The sequence below is a fragment of the Papaver somniferum genome, chromosome 7 (assembly GCF_003573695.1).
Source record: "Papaver somniferum cultivar HN1 chromosome 7, ASM357369v1, whole genome shotgun sequence".
Classification (NCBI taxonomy): Eukaryota; Viridiplantae; Streptophyta; class Magnoliopsida; order Ranunculales; family Papaveraceae; genus Papaver; species Papaver somniferum.
In genome coordinates this window covers 232710498-232730082 of record NC_039364.1, presented here as the reverse complement: position 1 = coordinate 232730082, position 19585 = coordinate 232710498, and the positions used below count along the sequence as shown (strand labels likewise).

General features: G+C 36.1%; 4 protein-coding genes across 4 annotated transcripts; 1 reads left to right on the top strand and 3 right to left on the bottom strand.

Annotated features, from left to right (window-relative positions):
* The first annotated feature begins 1868 nt into the window (after positions 1-1868).
* Positions 1869-3572, top strand: LOC113296115 (uncharacterized protein MG328 homolog). The gene is made up of 3 exons (XM_026544451.1): positions 1869-2117; positions 2573-2753; positions 2866-3572. Exons 1-3 carry the CDS (start codon positions 1869-1871, stop codon positions 3570-3572), a joined length of 1137 nt encoding a protein of 378 aa, XP_026400236.1.
* Positions 3573-10365: 6793 nt separating this feature from the next.
* On the bottom strand, positions 10366-11533 carry LOC113296112 (putative F-box/LRR-repeat protein At3g59160). Its single transcript, XM_026544449.1, has 2 exons — positions 10541-11533; positions 10366-10470 (listed from the first exon to the last, which is right to left on the bottom strand). Exons 1-2 carry the CDS (start codon positions 11531-11533, stop codon positions 10366-10368), a joined length of 1098 nt encoding a protein of 365 aa, XP_026400234.1.
* Positions 11534-12399: 866 nt separating this feature from the next.
* On the bottom strand, positions 12400-15611 carry LOC113299836 (F-box/LRR-repeat protein At2g29910-like). The gene is made up of 4 exons (XM_026548933.1): positions 14688-15611; positions 13525-14558; positions 13272-13424; positions 12400-12787 (listed from the first exon to the last, which is right to left on the bottom strand). Exons 2-4 carry the CDS (start codon positions 14509-14511, stop codon positions 12482-12484), a joined length of 1446 nt encoding a protein of 481 aa, XP_026404718.1. The 5' UTR covers positions 14512-14558; positions 14688-15611; the 3' UTR covers positions 12400-12481.
* Positions 15612-16438: 827 nt separating this feature from the next.
* LOC113299835 (F-box/LRR-repeat protein At2g29910-like) lies at positions 16439-19506 on the bottom strand. Its single transcript, XM_026548932.1, has 4 exons — positions 18727-19506; positions 17564-18597; positions 17311-17463; positions 16439-16826 (listed from the first exon to the last, which is right to left on the bottom strand). The coding sequence occupies exons 2-4, from the start codon at positions 18548-18550 to the stop codon at positions 16521-16523; spliced, it is 1446 nt and encodes a 481-aa protein (XP_026404717.1). The 5' UTR covers positions 18551-18597; positions 18727-19506; the 3' UTR covers positions 16439-16520.
* Between the last annotated feature and the right edge of the window lie 79 nt (positions 19507-19585).

The following is a 19585-nucleotide window of genomic DNA, read 5'->3' as shown; positions in this document are numbered from 1 at the left end:
TAGGATAATAACAACAAGATATAAGATAAAAACCTGGAAGCAACTACAAAAAATAATATACGTTCTCTGCACCTACCTACAGTATTTTTCTTTTCTCCGGGTGATTGATTGAACCTGCCAGAAATTATTCGACTGTATTATTCGACCATCCATATTACTAGGCTATTTTTGAGGGAAAAAGATATATTGTAATGAAATGAGGATATATTGAACTTATAAAGTTTAATATTGATATTCTACCAAAAAGAAACGACGAGTGCAACAAAAGACAGAAGGGAATTTATAAATTCGTTAAGCCAGTTAGAGTTCACTCACCACCGACCTAATCAGGTGTTCTCGTACTCTAGGTACTAGCTACAAACGTCTATGCTACTGTAGTCTGTCCTCCGGAGAGTTCCTATAGTGAAGTACCCTTCAATAATCTCCTACTTGTAAAAGTTAGTACTGAAAAAGAAAAAAGAAAAAAACAGAAACTTTCCTGAATGTTTTATGATGACAAATTGATCGCACAGTCCGTAGAGCCTTTTGGAAACATCAGTATCCTTTCCATAACATCGTCCTTCATGGTATTCAGCATCCTTTGCCTAAATTCGTCCTTCATGACTTGCGGCCAAGTTGAATAATCCTTCCAGCTTTCTGGAAAAGCTGGAGAATTCTTCCATCCTTGCGGCAAAGTTGAAAAATCCTTCCAGCTTAGCGGGAAAGTCGAAGAAAATACTATATCCATTGTCTGCAAAACCAGCGACTCTTTTAAAAAGAAATTTATTGCATTCAGCTCCCTTTCCGTCTGTAGTCGCAGGAAAACTTACAACCACACCCTAATATATCTAAACAATAACCTAAGTAATCATAATGAATTCTTTTATTAATTATCAAGGTTTTAATTGGATACAAAGGATTACAATGACTTTACTTGATCTCCAAATAAACTTTCTCTCTCCTAGTTTTCTTGTCCAATACACACTAAAAGATCTCTCTCTATGTGATGACTTCTTTCCTTTATATCATGATTCCTCATAGTGGATGACAGCTAAGAGACCTGTTATTTTCGGAATCACTGTGCGTTACATTCGCTCATGTATACTCACTCATTCTCGCACAAACTATATTTCGCATAGAACATCATACTTTACTCGTGACTTTGCTGACGTTAACCCTCGGTTATGTTAGATAATCTTCGCTTTGCATACTTATTGATATGTGCGATATTTCATTCCTACATTTTGCCTCTTCTCATTTCGCTTATTTTATAGAGTGAGTGGTATGAGAAACCTCTATCCTATAATATCGCATAAGCTTGTCTTTTCATATTTTATCTTGCCGACGATTTTCCGGAATTCAAGTTTATCTATTCACACGTGTCGATCCTTCTCCTTTTTACCGGCTCAAACCGTTTATAACCGGTCGTCTCTCCCATCTATTTATTGATTTCTTTCAGGAAGAATAACCTTTTTTTTTCTTCTCTTCTTCACTAAAATTTCTCTTTCTTCTTCTGTTTGTTGCCGTTGTTTGCTTCATTCATGTTGCTGCTGTTCTTCTGCTACTATTGCCATGGATAAAAATGCAAAGTTTGTTTTCCTCTTTCAAGATTTATCCTTTTATTATTCTTCTGATAATCATGATTCTTGATTATAACTGTTATCTTTTTGATTAACCTAATTCTCATACTATTTTAGGAAAAATTCTTCTTTAAGCGCCCTCAGGATAACTGTTCAAAACCCTAATTCTTCTTCAAACGATATGAATAAGGAATCCCAGAAGAGGAAAGCTTCGCACAACAAAGAATTAAGAAACATCCAATTTTTACTAAACAATATTGTTGCCTATATTTCTTATCTACTTTGTTTTCGCAGGTTTCCGATTGTGAGATGGGTGGTGGTAAGAAACCAAAGACTAAGAAAGCTCGCAAACCTACAGTTTTTAAGTCAAATATTTCTATTCTTGATTTTGATGTCGCAGACGTCACCCCTTTAACAACAATTCAAACTTCTGATACTAATGCCTCTATCACCCCAATTCAAACTTCTGATGTGAATATTTCTGTCACCTTTGAAGAAATTCTTCCTGGTGGAAAGGAAACTGTTGTTGATCAAGAGAAGAAAGATGCCCCTATTATTGTCTCTGCAAATTCATTGGGTGCGAATCAGACTTCTTCTTCATCCATCCATATCAATTCTTAACCAAATTCTGCTAATGTATCTGTCCCTACAGATTTCACTGTTCCTTCTCCTCTTATATCCATCGCTTCTTCTTCATCTTTTTCTCTTTTATTAAATTCCCTTTTTCTTAGCAAAAAAGCTTGAGATAGTGTGAATTTCGCTTCTAAAACTCTGTCCGACATCATCAACTCTGCCCAATCCTCTACTAGTGATCCTTGCAAACTTCGCATTTTCTCTGCTTTGAGTAAATTTATGTGCGAATTTCCCTCTGATAGAGCTACAAGAGATGAGATCCATTCTCAAATTGATCCAAGCTTCCATACTGTTCTAGATGTCTTGGTAAGTGCCTTTTTTCATGTTTTTGCTTAACTTTAACATCTTAACCTCTTATCCTTATCTTCTTTCTTCTTTAGGATTCTCATCGTCGAATGATTCTTGCCGAACGGCGTTTTGAATCTAGCTGCTCTCAATTGGAACTTTCGCAACAAAATGTTTCCTTGGAGAAGGAAGTCAATAGATTAAAAGTGGAACTTCAAGAGGTCCAGAAGCTGAAGGGAGAACTTCAAGTTGCAAATCTTGATGCTGAAAACCTTCGTAACCGAAACAAATAACTTAGAGGTAATTTTTCCTCCTTTACTTACTAAACCCCTATGATATATTTCTTCGCTTACCAACATTCCTTAAATTTCTTCATGCATTTATTAAGATTTAAACCAACAGCGAGTTTTGGAGAGATATACTTTTCAATTTCTTGCTGAGGATACTCAAGCGAATAACGAGAAGTTGCAGACTCAGTTAAACCAACTAAACAATCAACATTCATATTCACTTGATCATATTAATAATCTAACCCATGAAAATAACCATCTCATTCAAGAAATTGAAGTATTAAATAGTCAAATATCCCACTTTTCTAAATTGTCACGTAATGCTGATCTAATACATGAAACATTGTCAGAAGAAAATCACACCTTTTCTAGGGAGAAGCATTCTTTCTTAAGCAAAGAAGCAATGTTTTCGCACCAATACTCAATTCTTCAAAAAATAAACGAAGATCAAGCGCGATCTCTTCGTTCACTTGAAGTACATCATGAGACATTGCTTAAGGACTTAAAGACCCAGAATGAAAAAATCATTCAAAGTAAAATAAGTTTGACCGAGAAGAAGAATCAGCTTCAAGAACAATATAATCAATTAAGGCACTCTCATGATGCTCTTAAGAAAAAGAATAAGTCTCTCTCTGCTGATGAAAAGAAGATTCGCTCCCGTCTTAATGGTTCAGTTGATGATGATATTGATAAAGCTATGGAAAGTATGAAGAATAACACCCTTCTCCTTTCTAAATTCTGTGAAGGTAGTCATCTTGAATTGACTGCCTTATTACTGTTTAACTATTTCTTTGAACTTCATTAGTGCGAGCTTTATTTCCAATTTTGATAGTTTATCATTCTTCGCAGATTCTGAAAGGTCGCACCAATCTACTATTGCTCAGTTGATATCTGATTTAAACAAAAGTTCGCAAAGAGCGTATGAACCTGGAAGCATCTCATGCGAACCTTGAGCTTTCTCTTTCCGCTTCTCGAGACAGAGCGCGAAGAAGACTCGCACATCAACAATCTTTTTTAGAGATCAATGCTAGAAACCTTGAAAGGGGAGCTATTCGCAAGGATCATGCTAGTGCTCAATCTGTAGTTAATGGAATCCTTCTAAGCAACTCTCTCCCTGCAGTAAAGATTCCTCCTCTTAATGTAAGCGAAGATGAAGAGGACCCTGAACCGGATAGAGACTATGAATTTGTGAGCGATGATGAGAAGGATCAAGAGGATGAAGATGATCAAATTGAGAAGGACAAGTCTGTTGATGAGACTAATGCTGAAATTGAGAATCCTGGACCCAATACTGATGCTGAAAAGTCTTTGGTCGAACAAGATGTAGCTGTTGAACATGTTTAATTTTCTTTTCATCCAGTATTTCCCTTCTTTGTTTTGATACACTTTAAACTTGTTTGTTACAAGGAAGATATTATTTTATTATTTCAATTCCCATACTTGCCTCTTATTATATTTCTTGTATAAAACAAGTGTGCAATTTAATGAATTTTGAATTTTTCTGCAAAACAATCATTAGTTTGTATATGTTCTTTCTCATGAGGTCTTATTTTGCCTTCCTATGTAAAGGTCTTATCTTGCCTTATTTCCGTGCGATGAGATCGCAGGCGGTCTTTACACTGTAGTGTATCGACCCATTGATCTTATCTTATCTTTTTCTTGTATTATTTCCTCTTCAGGTTTTATCGCATAAATATGATAAGTCTTAATACTCCCTTGAGTAAAAAGTCTTATGACATTTACGTCTTTTGACACAATTCAGCTCCCTAATGGAGAGTGTCGTCCTTATCTTCCATAACTCAAGTTCCAGGGTCGGTATAACTTTCCCTTGAGTCATGTTTTTTAGGTTTTCCGACTATGACGTGCGATAGGTCTTATTTTTTGCCTCTTGCATGTATGCGAACTAGGTTGCATGCCACATTCGAATTCCTAGTCTATCTGATTAAAATCATTTCTGGTGCCTTTTATTAAGGTCTTATTTTGAGGTCTTACGTTTGCCTTTTTCTTAAAAAGAATTTCTTAAATATGAGCGAAATTTTCAAACTTGTTTATTGAATCAAATACTATATCCATGTTCAAAGATGAAGATTCAAATTCTTAACTTTGCACATGTGTTGACTTGTGCGATGAATCTCGCAAACTCCTATGGATAATATTTCTTCAAAAATTGTCTATTTCAAGGGCGGTCTAATCTTCGACCTGTATCTCTCCCTTCTGGATCCATTAACTCATAAGCTCCATTTCCAACTATCCTTTTTATTATATAAGGTCCATCCCATTTCTTTTCCAATTTCCCATCTCCCCCTCTCTGATAAACTGGGATTTCTCGCAACACCAATTCTCCTGGTTGAAATTCTCTTATCTTAACACGTTTGTTGTATTCTCGAGCTAGTCTTTTTTGATAATTTTCCATATGTTGCAAAGCGACCTCTCTTGCTTCTTTTAAGTCATCAAGTTTTGTTAGAATTAGATCTGCACTTAGATTCTTCTTTCAAGCTTCTTTCTTTGTTGTTGGAATGATAACTTCGGTTGGTAACACTGCCTCTACCCCATATGGCAAACAGAAAGGTGACATTCCTGTTGCTTCCCTCCTTGTTGTCCTGTAAGCCCATACTACATTATGTACTTGTTCGCACCATCCTTTGTTGTGTCCTTTTAACTTTTTCTTCAAGTTGTCTGCGATCGTTTTATTTGTTGCTTCTACTTGTCCATTACTTTGTGGATATAAAGGAGTAGATTTTTCGCTTTGAATTTTGAACGCATTAAGTAACATTTCTATATTCTCACCCTCAAGCTGCTTTCCATTATCAGATACCAACTGTGCAGGAATACCAAATCTGCATATAATATTTTCAAAGATGAATGTGAATATGTCCTTATCACGAATGTGCTGAACTGCTTTTACTTCTGCCCATTTTGTAAAATAGTCTGTTGCGACAATTAAATATCTCTTTTGTCTCGTTCCTGGTATAAATGGTCCAACAATGTCGATTCCCCCATTTTCCAAAGAGCCACGCATTTGTTGATGAATTTAGCATCGTTCCGGGTGCATGTATCTTTTTGCCATGACGTTGACATTCTTCACATCTTCTTGAGACTTGTTTCGCATCCTCATGCATGTATGGCCAATAGTAGCCTTGTATCTTTGCTCTATATGCGAGTGACCTTCCTCGGCTATGATTACCAGCATCTCCATAATGTAATGCCTTTAAAAATTTTATTCCTTCTTTTCGTGTAAGACATCTGAGCGAAGGTCTAAGTAATGATCTTCTATAAAGAATGCCCCCTCCCTCAATTCATAATTCGTCGCACGAATTTTTAATTTTTGTGCCTCTAACCTTTTTCTTGGTATTTCTCCCTTCTCTAGGTATAAATCTATTTCAGTTCTCCAGTCTTTGTCTTCGCTCACACTTTCTTCTTCCATATATTCTATTGTCATCACATCTGTTTGTGTTGCTTCTCCCTTTCTCTATAGATGGTAAAAAGAGTGTTTGTATTTTTATGTCCCTTGAAACTGGATCTATTAACATGGAGGGTATGAAGGCCAATGCATCTGCGAGTCTATTGTCCTTTCTGCCTATGTGTCTCCAACTTATTTTTGGAATTCGCGCTGCTAAATCCATAACCAACTGTTTGTATTTTTGCAAAGATGGTTCATTTGTACTATATGTACCTTCTACTTGGCGAATTACCAGTTGTGAATCACTAGTTATTCTTGCATCTTCTATCTTCATTTCAATTGCTAGCCTTAGCGCATGTAAAACTTCCTCATACTCAGTCTCATTATTTGTGGATGCGAAATCCAATCTGAACGAGTAAGCCATTCGCGCTCCTGTTGGTGAAATGAATACAATACCAATATCATTTCCTTCTCCATTAGATGACCCATCAACTAATATTTCCCATCTATCTAAATTTCGATCAGTTAATAAGTCTCAAGGATTCCCGTGATCTTCATACACATCAATTATTTCTTCTACATATTCATCTTCTTCTAACGGAAACTCTGCGAGGAACTCTGCGATAACTTGAGACTTTGGTGATGATAAAATCTCATAACCAATTTCATGATTTCCTAATTGTGCATTCCACCTTTCAACTCTGATCTTTTTGAGTTCTTCATTGTCGGTTCATTTAGTACCTTTGTTAATACCTTAATCTTATGAGCTTGAAAGTAAATGCGAAGATTTAATGACGCATACACCAGTGCGAGAATTAGATTTTCAATCTTTGAATACTTTTTCTCTACTGAGTTGTATGTTTTACTTATGTAGTATATTGGTGTTTCTATCCCTTCATCCGAGCATAACAATACTGCACTTAATGCATGCGATGTTGATGCTAAATAGAGTAGAAATTCTTCTTCCGGCTTGGCCTTTTGCATAATGGATAAATTCACCAAATAATTTTTTATGCTTTGCAATGCTTTATCACATTTTTCCGTCCACTCAAATTTGGTCCCCTTCTTTAATATGTTAAAAAAGTGTTTAACCTTATCCGAAGATCGTGAGATAAACCTTCCCAACGAGGCTATCAATCCATTTAGCTTTTGAACATCTTTCACTATTGCAGGGGCCGGCATATCTCTAACTGCTTGTACTTTCGCTGGATCAACTTCTATTCCCTTTTTGGACACTATGTAACCCAAGAATTTCCCTAATGATACACCGAAGACGCATTTTTCTGGATTCACCTTGATATTGAATTTTCGCATCTGCACAAATATTTCTCGCAAATCATCAACATGATCCTTCGCCTCTTTACTCTTAATTAACATGTCATCGATATAGACTTCTAATGTTTTATGTATCCACTTTTCAAATACTTTTTCCACCATTCTTTGATATGTCGCACACGCATTCTTCAATCCAAATGGCATTTTCGTATCACAATATAATCCTCTTGGTGCAAAAAAAGAAGTATGTTCTTGATCTTCTTCATCTAAAGGAATTTGATTATAACCTTTATATCCATCCAACATTGAGACTCTATCATTTCCTGATGCCGATTCTACCATTTGAGGGATATCGGGTAGAGGAAAACTATCTTTCGGACACGCTTTATTTAAATCAGTGAAATCTATGCAGATCCGTATCCCGTTGTTCTTTTTTGGTACTACCACCATATTTGATATCCATTCCGGATATTTCGCTTCCCTTATAATCCCTGCATCCAGCATCTTTTGCAACTCCGCTTCTATTTGTGGATGATAATCAATTGCGAACTTCCTTATTCTTTGTTTAAATGGCTTTACATTCTTTTTAATGTTCAATTTATGACATGCAACAGATGGATCTATCCCTGGCATTTCCTCCATACTCCATGCGAAGATATCATTATATTCTCGCAAGATATTTACCGTTTTTTCTTCTTCTTCTTTGTCCATTTTGGTTCCTATTTTTAATATTTTTGGCTCTTCTTCGGATCCAACATTTATTTCTGTCGTTGGTTCTACTGCGGTAAAATTTTCTTTTGGTTCTCCCATTGGTGTTGGTTCTTTAATCTTCTTAATCTGTTCACCTTCCTTCGCTGGTGCTTCACCTGGTATTCCTTTTCCCTCTTTCGCTCTGATCATGTATATCTGAAACTCGTCCTCCTTTTTTAGTTCTTTTGCTTTTCTCCAGCGATCCTTTCGCTTCTTTGCTCTCCCTTCATAATTTCTTACATCTATCTGATTGCAAATCTTCGCACTCGTTACATCTCCTTTGATTTCACCTATACCACTTGGGATTGGGAATCTGATGCACTGATGTAGTGTTGATGCTACAGCTTTTATCGCGTGCACCCATGGTCTCCCTAACAACATGTTGTATGGTGATTCTATATCGATCACACACAGTTTGATCTTTGTTACTACTTCTCCCAGTAATATTCGCATTACGAGTTCTCCTTTTGGTTTTGTGGTTGCTTTATTGAATCCATGAACATTGTAAGTTGGATGTGTCATCTCTGCATCTTCATATCCCATTGCTTTGAATGTGCGATAAAATAAGACATCAACTCCACTTCCTGTATCTATCAGTGTTCTATCAACCTCCCATGTTTCTGATTTCTTCTTCATTACAATGTTTTCTCCTCGCTCAGCTGTGACTGTACTTACCAACGGATCTGTCCTCTTTAAATTTTCTTACGGAATTTCTTCTGCTGCAAATGTAATCTTCACTTTTTCCCATTCTTTCAATGAAGATTATTTTTCCATCGTTTCCACCTTCCTTCCTTCATAATTTCGCTTGTGAATTCTACCTGTTATTCCTTCTTGAAAATCCGCATCAAAGATTGATGTTTTAGTTATAGAATTACATTGTATATCTCTACCTCTTCCTTGTATCGTTACGATTCTAGATTTCTCCATAGATTCTTTATTATTCTTCTGTATTTTCCCCAAAATTTTCAGATCTATCTTTTGAAGATTTTGTAATTTATTAACAAGATTTATCACCCAAACCTGTTTCTGGCGCCAAAAATGTAGTCGCTGGAAAACCTACAACCACACCCCAATGTATCTAAACAATAACCTAAGTAATCATAATGAATTATTTTATTAATTATCAAGGTTTTAATTGGATACAAAGGATTACAATGACTTTACTTGCTCTCCAAATAACTTTCTCTCTCCTAGTTTCTTGTCTAACACACACTAAAAGATCTCTCTCTGTGTGTGATGACTTCTTTCCTTTATATAGGATTCCTCATAGTGGATGACAGCTAAGAGACTCGTTATTTTCGAAATCACTGTGCGCCACATTCACTCATATATACTCACTCATTCTCGCACAAACTATATTTCGCATAGAACATCATACTTTACTCGTGACTTTGCTGACATTATCCAGTACGTCACCTCAACTTCACTGTGTGCGATAGCCCTCGCTTATGTTAGATAATCTTCACTTCGCATACTTATTGATATGTGCGATATTTCATTCCTACACCGTCCCATAAAATCCCCGCAATTCGACTGCTTTCAACTGTAGCAACAAACACTCTGACACCTTTCGCCTCCCAAACTCATCCACTTGATTGAATACGGAAAAACCCTATACCCAAACTTAAAGATTTAGATACTTTCCAGAAACAATAATTATAAATTTATGCATTCATCAAAACCAAGAACCCTCCATTTTGTTCCTTTCCATTAATCCCCGTCATCTTTTGCAACACCTGGTTACAACTTGCAGATTTTGATTCAGGTGGGAATTCACCGGAGATTATTTGACTACACATGATAAGAGGATCCGATTATGACATAACACACGATATGTTTAAGGGTCACAAAGTCCATAATTAATAAACTGATAAACCCACCTTGAATTGATGTTGAGATAGCTAGTTCTTTCTTTAGGTTAAGAGTATGACTCACTCCAAAAAAAGTGGGTTATATCAGGCAAATTGTAGGCTGAATGTTCGCTATAAGTATCAAATTTATAAGGTAAATAATAATAGCCAAACAAAAGATGAATACTCAAACCAAATACTTGAGAGAGCTAGAGGACTTGCCTGAGCAATGACAATCGATTCCAGATTAGGCAAGGCCGAAAGAAGATAAACCAACGCTGTAATAGCCACAAACGACATCTTCGAACTTACTTCTAATCGTCTCAAGTTGTGAAACGTAAAATTGTGAAAGGTAGGCGATCGTGAAGTGAAGAAACCTTCACATAAGAGAGACTAGCAAGCAGGTATACAACAACATATGTCAGTACCTACAACACAAACAATTATTGAAGACAAATCTCAGCTAAGCAGGGAAAAGTGAAATAAAAACATGTATACCTCAAGGGTGCTGTCAGAAATTTTTAGAAGCTTTGCATTTGATATCCCTCCTAGAAGGTTTTTTAGACCACATTGGTATGCCTGTCTTCCTTTTGATCTTAAACTTAGAAATTGAACAGCAATGTTAATATCTGCATCGACTAGGGATGAAAAGCTATGATCCATCAGAACATAATCCCTTGGTATGCCAATGTATGTCAAAGACTGCAGATTCGGTGAATATATCTTGATCTTAAAACTAAATTTCTCGGAGTTGGTAATGAATAACCGCATCAAAGAAGCAACTGAAATCTGCAAAACCTTCTTTTTCATCATGTAACAATGAGATAACAACAATTCTTCAAGGACAGGGCAACTCGAAAATAGTTGCGCATTCAAGCTCTCATCCACAAATACCATATGCTTAAGGTGAAGAATCTTAAGCCTTGGAAAAGAAATTGCTCGAGGAAAACCAAGAGTCCCTGTCTTTTTAATTTTCGTCGAAAGATCCCCAGCCATCTCTATCTCCAACATGGTCAAGGTTTCACTAGTAAACAAACATGGCGGTAACAGGAAGTTTTTTGTTAAACAGAGACTAAGTTCTTCCACTTTGCGCATTATTAGAGTAGAAATCCATCCACAAATTCTATCATTATTGAAGAACCTATTATTCTCATGTTCATCAAAAGCACGAAACTTGAGATAAAATTTCTTAATAGTAGGCAAAATATCATTAGGAACTGCAGAAGTAGGAAAAAGCAGCATTCTATCCAGAGAATTACCCAGTCCATCAGTCTCTTCACATCGAACATCCTCGAGCATTCTCTTCTCATCTTCAGTTTTAACTTTCTGACTCCATTTGCAAATATTAATAACAGGAGCAGAGATCCATAAATCCTTCCATCTTTTAGATAAAACACTTGTAGCAATTACACATTTAATTGGAAGGAATGAGAAAATATGGTGAATCAGTGGGTCGTACAACTCACTGATCCTATCCTCCGCCACACCCATGTTACTTATTCTGAAATCCCCCTTCACTCCAGTAGCTCCAAAACCCTGACCAAGATTTAATAGTAAAAGTTAGAAATCAATAGCTTGCTGTTGAATTTTCGGCCCAATCCATAAAACCCTTCAAATATTTCCAAACAAACTACCATTTAGGGGGAGGGGTTTTCTATATATTAGGGTTTTACAAAACTGTGATGAAGATTTATTGTTAGAGTGACTAATGAACATAATATAGTGCAGAACATATCTCATGCTCAAACAACAAAATGGAAGTCCTAACATCTTCTTTAAATCATCATATTTAAGAATTAAAGAGAGGGGTAAAAATATATTTTTCAAGATTACCTTAAGATGATGAAGATGATTTCTTGATACCCAGATGAATTCTGAAACAGTTTATTACTTCATTTTTAGCAAACCCGGAATCAAAAGCCAAACCTCTCCGGCTTCCCACCACCAAAAAAATTACAGAAGAAGAAGTAAAAATGATTTCTGAAAAGTTAGTACTACTTCCCTTCCCTCCTTTCAATAAAATAGAGGTTTACTGGGTGAACGCCACGTGGCAACTTTAGAACCGCTGGAAGCGTCATTGTGTAACCGAGTTGCAAGCATGGGTTGCCGGATCGACATCTAAGGAACCAAACTTATGCTCCAGGGTCCATTAGTGGGAATGTTGAATTAGAAATTGAAAATTAACAGCCTTTTTTTGTAAAATGAACTGGTTTAGTTGTTCAACTTCTGAATGGTGTCATTTGCTCCCCAAGTTCTCTTAGATAACAGAATTGCTCAATTCAATTTCTACACAGTCTTGCTGAGTTTTGTAAATTGGTAAAGAGTGTAGAAAAAACTTAAACAACTATGAGTTGGCAACAAAATGCGTCTACAATTATCAGTTTACAAAAAACCATCAAGAAGTTGTAGTGTTGGAGACAACAGTAACAAGTAACAACCCTAAGTTGTTGATGCTAATTCAAAATAAGGAAAGAAGAAAAACGCCACAAAGTTTCTTGTATTGGCTCTCGGAAACATCTGTACCGTCTTCATAAATCTGTCCTTCCGGCCTTGCCTTGAAGTTGGGCAGAACACAAGTGTCATAGTCTCCAGAACAAGTGAGTTCGCCAGAAAGAATTTTATAATATTGAGTTCCACCTGCTGGCAAAAAAGACTCCGAAATTCCACAGCTTTCAACTTCAGCAACACACACTCTGGCGCCCTTATTCTCTGAAAATCACAGTGATCTGGTTTTGGATGAAAACCCTATTAACCATAATCAAAAGTTAAAACAAGTTGTGAAAAAAGAAAGTAAAAATTAGAGCACTGATGAGTAATGCAGGCCCAAGAACTCATCCATATTTCCCACTCTCTTCCGTCCTTTCATCTAATATTCAGAGGATGGATACAAGAAGCACCTGCTTACAAGTCTGTATATTTTATATTAAAATAGAAATTCATTTTAAGGACAGTTTAACTATCAATTACAGGGGCGTAAAGTTCTTGCACCAAAAAAAAAATGATGAAAACAACCCGCCTTGAATTTATGTTAAAAGTGGGGCTAGTTGAGTTCTTCAGGATCAGAATTTGGATAAATTCAACTTATTCAAGAAATTGAGTATAAGGCATAACTGCATGCACGTCGGTGTTTGGCATAGGCACTAAACTCTCTAGATAGACAACAAGTCAAGAATATTTCGACAAAAGATGAATTTCAAACCAAGTAATTGTGCAAGGTTAGGGGACTTACTGGAGTACTGACAAGTAATTCCAAATTAGGCAAGCTATGGAGAAGATCAAAAAATGCCCAAGCATTTGCTCGGTTAGACTTCGAATTCACTTCCAGTCGTCTCAAATTATGAAAGCTAGGCAATTCAGTTAAGCAATGTTCCAAGTAGAGAGACTAGCAACCAGGCACATTCAAAAAATTATATTAGTACCAAAAAACCAGAGAATTTGTTGAAGAGCAATCATAGATTCATAGTAACAAGAAACACACATACCTTGAGGGTGTCACCAGAAATTGTCAGAAACTCTACATTTGAAACCCCTCCAATAAGGTTTTTTAGACCACATTGCCTTGTTTTCCTTCGTTGAAGTTCATAAGCGATGTTAAAGTCTGCATTGACTAGGGATGAAAACCCATGTTCCATTTCAACATAATCATCCGGTATGCCACTGTGTGTTAGAGACTGTAGATTTGGACAATGTATGTTGAGCTTACAACTATATGTCCTGGAGTTGGTAATGAATAACCGCTTCAATGAAGCAACTGAAATACATAAAACCTTCTTTTTCACCATGTAGCAATGGGTTAACCCCAATTCCTCCAGGACAGGGCAGTTCGAAAATAGTTGTGCACTCAAATCCTCATCCACAAACACCATGCGCATAAGGTGAAGGATCTTGAGCCTTGGAAGTGAAAATGATTGAGGAAAATCAAAAGTCCCTGTTTTCTTAATTTTCGACGAAAGATCCCCACCCATTTTAATATCCAACATAGTCAAGGTTTCACAAGTGAATAAACATGTAGGCAAAATGTAGCCTTTTCCTACAGAGAGAGTGACTTCTTCAACTTTACGCATTACTACATTAGAGATCCATTTATAAATCCAACTAATACTGAACAATCTACCCTCAAATTCACAATAAGCATGATACTTGAGATGAAATTTCTTAATAGTTGTCATATTACTAGGAACCGCTGAAGTAGAAGGTATTAGCATTCTATTCAGAATAATGACCAGTCCACAAGTCTCTTCACACCTCATACCAGTGAGTAATCTGAGTGTTCTCTCATCATAAGTTAAACTTAAATCTGACTTACGGCAAGTGTGTATGTTAAGAATAGGAGTAGAGATCCACAAGTTATTCCATCTTTTAGATAAAACAGTTGTAGCAACTACATTTTTAATTGGAAGAAATGAGAAAATATGATGAATAATTGGATCGTTCAAGTCACTGATCCTATCCTCCAGTACCACATCCATGTTTCTTGTTCCAATATCTCCCTTCACACTCTAGTAGCTTCAAAATCCTAATCAAATTTTACCAGTAAAAGTTAATTAGCACAGACAAAAACTATTTAGCTCAAAACCCTAACCCAAATCAAATCAAAACAAGCAAAAGTTAAAGAGACAGGGGTAAAAGTATATTTTAGGATTACCTTAAGAAAATGATGATGATTTCCTTGATACCCAGATGAACTGAAATAGATTATTTCTTCATTTTCTTTGCAGACTCTTAGTGGAATCAAAAATTCAAAACCCAAACCTCTCCAACATCCAACAACCAAAATTTACAGTAAAAAATGATCTATAAAAGTTAAGTAATCTTTCTCTCCTTTCAAAAAATAAATCTTGCCAGTTGATATGTCGTCAATCAACTAAAAAAGCATTAGTCGTGCATTGAATGCCAGTCTCCTCGTATACGACCGTTCAGTAGAGGTTAATTTTTTCCTTTAATCCCTGGCCCTTAGATAGACATGGAGTTACTATTCATAACAAGTTTAGTAAGGCAATCTGACGGTTGCATGGTACCAAGGCATGGCGCATATTTTATCTCGTGGATGAAATGGAACTAGACTAGGAGGTAGGATCTGTGTTTTCTTTAGACATTTTTGAATAATTTACTTCATTCTCTTTCTTATTAGTATCTTGTTTCTTTTTATTTTGTTCTTTTGGCTTTTGATGTCGTCGAACAATTGCTTGCCCTTGCAGCTTGAGGCAAGGCATGTTACCTACACCATCTCTCGCTCACATAAACCGACGCATTAGGCATAAACCGCATAACAGCATATTTGCAAGTACGTTTTCTTTATCAGAGTACAAGGAATGGAAAATCAGAGGAGCATTAGGATTTTCTTAGGGACTATATAACAATATAACATCAGTGGAGTTACCCAAATAACTTGGTTTGTGCATAACTCCAGTTCCAAGTTAATTGACAAGACTACTATTGTTCCTCAAGTTCACTTGATAAATCTCCTGCATCATGTTAAATAGTACCACAAATTATAGAACTAAGAATTTCAAACATTTATTAATGAGTGAGTTTGGAACTAAAGAGTATCAACAAAAAGGTGTTTAAAGCTATCATTAAACAAACAAAAGATCACCACAAAGTTGAAGACGGTACTGACAAGTCTAAGCTATTGATGATAATTCAAATAGGAAAAAAATGAAAGAAACAGTACTTAATTAGCACTGTGATGAAGATTTATTAGGGTTTTACAAAACTGTGATGAAGATTTATTGTTAGAGTGACTAATGAACATAATATAGTGCAGAACATATCTCATGCTCAAACAGCAAAATGGAAGTCCTAACATCTTCTTTAAATCATCATATTTAAGAATTAAAGAGAGGGGTAAAAATATATTTTTCAAGATTACCTTAAGATGATGAAGATGATTTCTTGATACCCAGATGAATTCTGAAACAGTTTATTACTTCATTTTTAGCAAACCCGGAATCAAAAGCCAAACCTCTCCGGCTTCCCACCACCAAAAAAATTACAGAAGAAGAAGTAAAAATGATTTCTGAAAAGTTAGTACTACTTCCCTTCCCTCCTTTCAATAAAATAGAGGTTTACTGGGTGAACGCCACGTGGCAACTTTAGAACCGCTGGAAGCGTCATTGTGTAACCGAGTTGCAAGCATGGGTTGCCGGATCGACATCTAAGGAACCAAACTTATGCTCCAGGGTCCATTAGTGGGAATGTTGAATTAGAAATTGAAAATTAACAGCCTTTTTTTGTAAAATGAACTGGTTTAGTTGTTCAACTTCTGAATGGTGTCATTTGCTCCCCAAGTTCTCTTAGATAACAGAATTGCTCAATTCAATTTCTACACAGTCTTGCTGAGTTTTGTAAATTGGTAAAGAGTGTAGAAAAAACTTAAACAACTATGAGTTGGCAACAAAATGCGTCTACAATTATCAGTTTACAAAAAACCATCAAGAAGTTGTAGTGTTGGAGACAACAGTAACAAGTAACAACCCTAAGTTGTTGATGCTAATTCAAAATAAGGAAAGAAGAAAAACGCCACAAAGTTTCTTGTATTGGCTCTCGGAAACATCTGTACCGTCTTCATAAATCTGTCCTTCCGGCCTTGCCTTGAAGTTGGGCAGAACACAAGTGTCATAGTCTCCAGAACAAGTGAGTTCGCCAGAAAGAATTTTATAATATTGAGTTCCACCTGCTGGCAAAAAAGACTCCGAAATTCCACAGCTTTCAACTTCAGCAACACACACTCTGGCGCCCTTATTCTCTGAAAATCACAGTGATCTGGTTTTGGATGAAAACCCTATTAACCATAATCAAAAGTTAAAACAAGTTGTGAAAAAAGAAAGTAAAAATTAGAGCACTGATGAGTAATGCAGGCCCAAGAACTCATCCATATTTCCCACTCTCTTCCGTCCTTTCATCTAATATTCAGAGGATGGATACAAGAAGCACCTGCTTACAAGTCTGTATATTTTATATTAAAATAGAAATTCATTTTAAGGACAGTTTAACTATCAATTACAGGGGCGTAAAGTTCTTGCACCAAAAAAAAAATGATGAAAACAACCCGCCTTGAATTTATGTTAAAAGTGGGGCTAGTTGAGTTCTTCAGGATCAGAATTTGGATAAATTCAACTTATTCAAGAAATTGAGTATAAGGCATAACTGCATGCACGTCGGTGTTTGGCATAGGCACTAAACTCTCTAGATAGACAACAAGTCAAGAATATTTCGACAAAAGATGAATTTCAAACCAAGTAATTGTGCAAGGTTAGGGGACTTACTGGAGTACTGACAAGTAATTCCAAATTAGGCAAGCTATGGAGAAGATCAAAAAATGCCCAAGCATTTGCTCGGTTAGACTTCGAATTCACTTCCAGTCGTCTCAAATTATGAAAGCTAGGCAATTCAGTTAAGCAATGTTCCAAGTAGAGAGACTAGCAACCAGGCACATTCAAAAAATTATATTAGTACCAAAAAACCAGAGAATTTGTTGAAGAGCAATCATAGATTCATAGTAACAAGAAACACACATACCTTGAGGGTGTCACCAGAAATTGTCAGAAACTCTACATTTGAAACCCCTCCAATAAGGTTTTTTAGACCACATTGCCTTGTTTTCCTTCGTTGAAGTTCATAAGCGATGTTAAAGTCTGCATTGACTAGGGATGAAAACCCATGTTCCATTTCAACATAATCATCCGGTATGCCACTGTGTGTTAGAGACTGTAGATTTGGACAATGTATGTTGAGCTTACAACTATATGTCCTGGAGTTGGTAATGAATAACCGCTTCAATGAAGCAACTGAAATACATAAAACCTTCTTTTTCACCATGTAGCAATGGGTTAACCCCAATTCCTCCAGGACAGGGCAGTTCGAAAATAGTTGTGCACTCAAATCCTCATCCACAAACACCATGCGCATAAGGTGAAGGATCTTGAGCCTTGGAAGTGAAAATGATTGAGGAAAATCAAAAGTCCCTGTTTTCTTAATTTTCGACGAAAGATCCCCACCCATTTTAATATCCAACATAGTCAAGGTTTCACAAGTGAATAAACATGTAGGCAAAATGTAGCCTTTTCCTACAGAGAGAGTGACTTCTTCAACTTTACGCATTACTACATTAGAGATCCATTTATAAATCCAACTAATACTGAACAATCTACCCTCAAATTCACAATAAGCATGATACTTGAGATGAAATTTCTTAATAGTTGTCATATTACTAGGAACCGCTGAAGTAGAAGGTATTAGCATTCTATTCAGAATAATGACCAGTCCACAAGTCTCTTCACACCTCATACCAGTGAGTAATCTGAGTGTTCTCTCATCATAAGTTAAACTTAAATCTGACTTACGGCAAGTGTGTATGTTAAGAATAGGAGTAGAGATCCACAAGTTATTCCATCTTTTAGATAAAACAGTTGTAGCAACTACATTTTTAATTGGAAGAAATGAGAAAATATGATGAATAATTGGATCGTTCAAGTCACTGATCCTATCCTCCAGTACCACATCCATGTTTCTTGTTCCAATATCTCCCTTCACACTCTAGTAGCTTCAAAATCCTAATCAAATTTTACCAGTAAAAGTTAATTAGCACAGACAAAAACTATTTAGCTCAAAACCCTAACCCAAATCAAATCAAAACAAGCAAAAGTTAAAGAGACAGGGGTAAAAGTATATTTTAGGATTACCTTAAGAAAATGATGATGATTTCCTTGATACCCAGATGAACTGAAATAGATTATTTCTTCATTTTCTTTGCAGACTCTTAGTGGAATCAAAAATTCAAAACCCAAACCTCTCCAACATCCAACAACCAAAATTTACAGTAAAAAATGATCTATAAAAGTTAAGTAATCTTTCTCTCCTTTCAAAAAATAAATCTTGCCAGTTGATATGTCGTCAATCAACTAAAAAAGCATTAGTCGTGCATTGAATGCCAGTCTCCTCGTATACGACCGTTCAGTAGAGGTTAATTTTTTCCTTTAATCCCTGGCCCTTAGATAGACATGGAGTTACTATTCATAACAAGTTTAGTAAGGCAATCTGACGGTTGCATGGTACCAAGGCATGGCGCATATTTTATCTCGTGGATGAAATGGAACTAGACTAGGAGGTAGGATCTGTGTTTTCTTTAGACATTTTTGAATAATTTACTTCATTCTCTTTCTTATTAGTATCTTGTTTCTTTTTATTTTGTTCTTTTGGCTTTTGATGTCGTCGAACAATTGCTTGCCCTTGCAGCTTGAGGCAAGGCATGTTACCTACACCATCTCTCGCTCACATAAACCGACGCATTAGGCATAAACCGCATAACAGCATATTTGCAAGTACGTTTTCTTTATCAGAGTACAAGGAATGGAAAATCAGAGGAGCATTAGGATTTTCTTAGGGACTATATAACAATATAACATCAGTGGAGTTACCCAAATAACTTGGTTTGTGCATAACTCCAGTTCCAAGTTAATTGACAAGACTACTATTGTTCCTCAAGTTCACTTGATAAATCTCCTGCATCATGTTAAATAGTACCACAAATTATAGAACTAA

Coding starts and splice junctions, on each gene's coding strand:
- LOC113296115 (XM_026544451.1), top strand. CDS start 1,869: ATGGGTGGTGGTAAGAAACCAAAGACTAAGAAAGCTCGCAAACCTACA. Junction 2,118..2,572: donor AGAAAGATGCCCCTATTATT/GTCTCTGCAAAT, acceptor TTTCTTCTTTAG/GATTCTCATCGTCGAATGAT. Junction 2,754..2,865: donor TCTTGATGCTGAAAACCTTC/GTAACCGAAACA, acceptor GCATTTATTAAG/ATTTAAACCAACAGCGAGTT.
- LOC113296112 (XM_026544449.1), bottom strand. CDS start 11,533: ATGGGTGTGGCGGAGGATAGGATCAGTGAGTTGTACGACCCACTGATT. Junction 10,471..10,540: donor TTTCTGACAGCACCCTTGAG/GTATACATGTTT, acceptor TTTGTGTTGTAG/GTACTGACATATGTTGTTGT.
- LOC113299836 (XM_026548933.1), bottom strand. CDS start 14,511: ATGGATGTGGTACTGGAGGATAGGATCAGTGACTTGAACGATCCAATT. Junction 13,425..13,524: donor TTTCTGGTGACACCCTCAAG/GTATGTGTGTTT, acceptor CCTGGTTGCTAG/TCTCTCTACTTGGAACATTG. Junction 12,788..13,271: donor AATTACTTGTCAGTACTCCA/GTAAGTCCCCTA, acceptor TATGGTTAATAG/GGTTTTCATCCAAAACCAGA.
- LOC113299835 (XM_026548932.1), bottom strand. CDS start 18,550: ATGGATGTGGTACTGGAGGATAGGATCAGTGACTTGAACGATCCAATT. Junction 17,464..17,563: donor TTTCTGGTGACACCCTCAAG/GTATGTGTGTTT, acceptor CCTGGTTGCTAG/TCTCTCTACTTGGAACATTG. Junction 16,827..17,310: donor AATTACTTGTCAGTACTCCA/GTAAGTCCCCTA, acceptor TATGGTTAATAG/GGTTTTCATCCAAAACCAGA.